Genomic DNA, 4,181 nt, shown 5'->3' with positions numbered 1-4,181 from the left:
AAAAAAAAAAAAAAAAAAGAACCACTTCTGTACACTTAAAAAATGATAAAGATGGTAAATTCTATATGTATATTTTACCTTGACAAAATAAAATTTGTAAAAATAAATTAATAATAGATTTTCTAGATTTAAAATCCTTTAAGTAGGCTGGGTATGGTGGCTCATGCCTGTAATCCCGGCACTTTGGGAGGCCAAGGAGGGGGCATCACTTGGGTCCAGGAGTTCGAGACCGGCCTGGGCAACACAGGGAGACCCTGTCTCTAAAAAAAAAATGGAAAAATCAGCTGGGTGTGGTGGCATGCACCTGTGGGCCCAGCTACTCAGACGGCTGGGGTGGGAGAATCACTTGAGCCTGGGAGGTTGAGGCTACAGCAAGCTATGATCACAACACTGTACTCCAGAGCCTGGGTGCCAGAGCGAGACCCTATCTTAAAAGGGAAAAAAAAAAAAAAGAAATTGAGTACAAGCCGGGTGTGGTGGCTCACACCTGTAATCCCAGCACTTTGAGGGGCTGAGGTGGGTGGATTCCTTAAGCTCAGGAGTTTGAGACAAGTGTGGGCAACATGGCACTCGTCTCAACAAAAATACAAAAAATCAGCCAGGAGTGGTGGTGTGTGCCTATCATCCCAGCTATTTTGGGGGCTAAGGTTGGAGGATCGCTTGAGGGAGGCGGGGACAGTGGTTACAATGAGCCAAGATGGTGCCATTGCACTCTAGCCAAAAATAAAAAAAGAAATTGTGTAAAGAGTAATAAAATTAATAAATTAAAATAAAATAAAAAATGTTAAGTATTTTTTTAAAAAGAAAAAACGAGCTAGGTCACTTTTAAGTTCCTCACCTACAGAAGCTGTGAGAGGATAAATGTTTCATTGTTTGTTTGTTTTTCAAGATGGAGTCTCACTCTGTCGTCCAGGCTGGAGTGCAGTGGCATGATCTTGACTCACTGCAACCTCTGCCTCACGAGTTCAAGCAATTCTCCTGCGTCAGCCTCCCGAGTAGCTGGGACTACAGGCACATGCCACCACGCCCAGCTAATGTTTGTATTTTTAATAGAGACAGGGTTTCGCCATGTTAGCCAGGTTGGTCTCAAACTCCTGACCTCAAGTGATCAGCCCGCCTTGGCCTCCTGAAGTGCTGGGATTATAGGCGTGGGCCATTGCGTCTGGCCATTTAACTGTTTTAAGGTACTAAACTTTGGAGTAATTTGTTGCATAGCAACAGATAATACAACCATACAAACTAGGAAGGATTAATATTTCATAAGTAAAGATCTAAAAATGACTGAACAACTTGGTTCAATCAAAAGTTAAAATAGATCCCAATATGCTAAGAGTGAGATTCTGTGCTTAAGAAAATATAGCTGCTAAGATATGATAGGTAATTACTGGTTAGCCACACATATAAGAGAAGAAAAAAAAAACAAAAAATTAGGATTCAGAGCAGAATATAAACTCTTCAGACCAGACCTTTCCCTGAAAAGAACAGTAAAGTGTCATAAGAATTATGTCCTCCATGACCATGTGACAACACAACATGTACAACTGGATGCTGTACCTGAAAGTGAAACCTTCCAATATTCTCAGCTCTACCTGACTCAGTCCTTATTAAGGTGGTGGCCGGGCGCGGTGGCTCAAGCCTGTAATCCCAGCACTTTGGGAGGCCGAGACGGGCGGATCACGAGGTCAGGAGATCGAGACCATCCTGGCTAACACGGTGAAACCCCGTCTCTACTAAAAAATACAAAAAACTAGCCGGGCGACGTGGCGGCGCCTGTAGTCCCAGCTACCCGGGAGGCTGAGACAGGAGAATGGCGTGAACCCGGGAGGCGGAGCTTGCAGTGAGCTGAGATCCGGCCATAGCACTCCAGCCTGGGTGACAGAGCGAGACTCCGTCTCAAAAAAAAAAAAAAAAATAAGGTGGTATGTCCAGTTCTGCTCCACATTTGAGAACTCATGGATGGAACACTGAATTTTGGGGTAGTTACTGGGAAGAACATTTTACTTATAAAAAGGGATAAACATTAAAACAAACTAATATGAAAAGATGTGACAGGTTTTTTTCTTATAAGTCTTTAAGTTAGATAAATTTTTGGATCCTTCTTAGCTAAGGCTACTGGGTCAGAAGAAAGAGGAATGAGAAGCCTGAGCAAGCATTTTGCCACTGAGATCTCCTTGGTTTAGCTTTCACTATAATAAAATGTGGAAGACTGCCTTACAGAGATGAGGTCTCCCTATGTTGTCCAGGCTGGTCTTGAACTCTGGGACTCAAGTGATCCTCCCACCTTGCACTTCCAAGATGCTGCAATTACTGCGTGAGCCACCGTGCCTGGCTTGCTACCCATTCTTTAAGGTTCTGCTCTAATGCTACTCCACTGAGCAGGCCTCTCCAATGTTGGCACCACCCACTCCCTATCCCCATCAGAATTCTTTCTTCTCGTGCTCCACAGCATTTTCTATTGTCACCTTCTCACACTCTACATCATGGTTAACTGTGTTTGTTTCTATGTCTCCTAACAGGTTGTGAGCTCTTTCAGAGATATAGTCTATTTATTTTTGTTTTCCTCCAAACCTAGACAGATCTTGCACATAATAAGTGTACTGGTGTTCAAGAATCATTATGTTTATCACCTCAAGTCTTGGCCATTGTCATCAGAAGCCACATCTTCCACATGTACCTGGTCACACTCCTGTTAAAAGACGAAACACACTACTTCAGTCCAGGGAGTAGGAGTGGTATTACCATCATGACATACCATAAAAAGACCATATACAGTGTCAGGATAATGAAATGCCTTATGGAATCGCTTATGTGTGGGTGATCACTCTCATACCCCTTGCTGTCCAATTCCTTTAAGAACTGATTCACATCCCACAGTCTTCATGAATTCTGTAACTATCCCATCCCTTATTTCTACTCCTATTTCAATATTTCATTTCTCCAATAGCTCATGGGAATAAGCACAAGCTCCCTTACACTTCAAATGTTCTTATGTCCTACACTAGACTGTAAGTCCTATTACAGTGCAGGTCTCTTGGGGCAGGAGCCACATGTCACATCTCCTTTGCATCTCTCTGATCTAGTCCAGTATCCTTATGTAAGTTGTGCCCAGTAAATTTTTATAGACAAAACAGATGCTGGTAGAGTGTGGTATCAAAACCGAGAATGACTGAAATTTCTAACTTCAAAGTCAGGAGTTAGAAGAGGTCATCTAAGTCAATCTCCTCATGTTTTAAAAGTGAGGTGAAATGATTTTCTCAAAGTCACACAATTAGTGAGTGGTAGAAAGAGACTAGAAATAACCTAGGTTTTCTGCTTCTTTTTTTCCCCCTGCTTCTAATCCAAGGTTCTTTCCACCAAGCCCATGCTACTACTACTGACATAAAATGCCGCCCACTGCCTAACTGATGGATGTACTCCTCTGATACCACCTAGGGTACCTGCATCAGAATCCTCTGGGGAAGTTTTTTAAAAATGCATATTCTTGGGTCCATCCCAGACCTACTTGAATCAGAATTTCTGAGAGTGAAGTCCTAGAATCTCCACTTTTAAGAAGCTCCCCAGGTGATTCTTATGCCCCCTAAAGTTGAGAAGCACTGACCTGGGGGGCAGGAACACATTCAGGTCAAATTCTTCACAGAACTTTCAGTCCCTGAGTGAGGACTATGTCTAGAAAATCATTACAAATACAATTGGCAATAATTATTGGCATGTAGTAGGTTTTCAATAAATGTTTGCTGAATAAAAACTATGATGTCCTAATTTATCAACATATGAAGTTGAGGGAAGATTTAAGCATTATGGAGTTTAGACAAAAGTACTGGAACTTAGGGCACTATTAATTTATTGAAGAATTGTCTGTTGAGTAGAACAGACATTTATTTTAAAAGAGATGGGATTACTTTGTGTTGGCTGGGTGCAATGGCTCATGCCAGTAATCCCAGTACTTTGGGAGGCCAAGGTGGGAGGATCACTTGAGCTTAGGAGTTTGAGACCAGCCTGGGCAATAGAGTGAAACCCCATCTCTATTACTAAAAAATAAAATAAAATAAAATAAAAAATAAAAATAAAAAAAAGATTAAAAAAATGATTACTTTGCTTTTTTCTCTTTTTTATTTTTAAAAAGACAGAGTCTCTCTCTGCTGCCCAGGCTGGAGTACAGTAGTGCAATCTTTGCTCACTGC

At 41.7% G+C, this 4,181-nt stretch overlaps 1 protein-coding gene across 1 annotated transcript in view; it reads right to left on the bottom strand.

The window, feature by feature from the left end:
• Positions 1-4,181, bottom strand: part of EYA3 (EYA transcriptional coactivator and phosphatase 3) — a 130,432-nt gene that overhangs the window by 25,164 nt on the left and 101,087 nt on the right. Inside the window, exon 12 of the mRNA XM_017856334.1 lies at positions 2,628-2,686. Within this exon, the coding sequence (XP_017711823.1) occupies positions 2,628-2,686 (59 nt within the window). The remainder of the gene's footprint in view (positions 1-2,627; positions 2,687-4,181) is intronic.

This window comes from Rhinopithecus bieti, unplaced genomic scaffold, assembly GCF_001698545.2.
Source record: "Rhinopithecus bieti isolate Rb0 unplaced genomic scaffold, ASM169854v2 scaffold_41082, whole genome shotgun sequence".
NCBI classification, from domain to species: Eukaryota; Metazoa; Chordata; class Mammalia; order Primates; family Cercopithecidae; genus Rhinopithecus; species Rhinopithecus bieti.
This window is presented reverse-complemented; position numbering and strand designations above follow the sequence as displayed.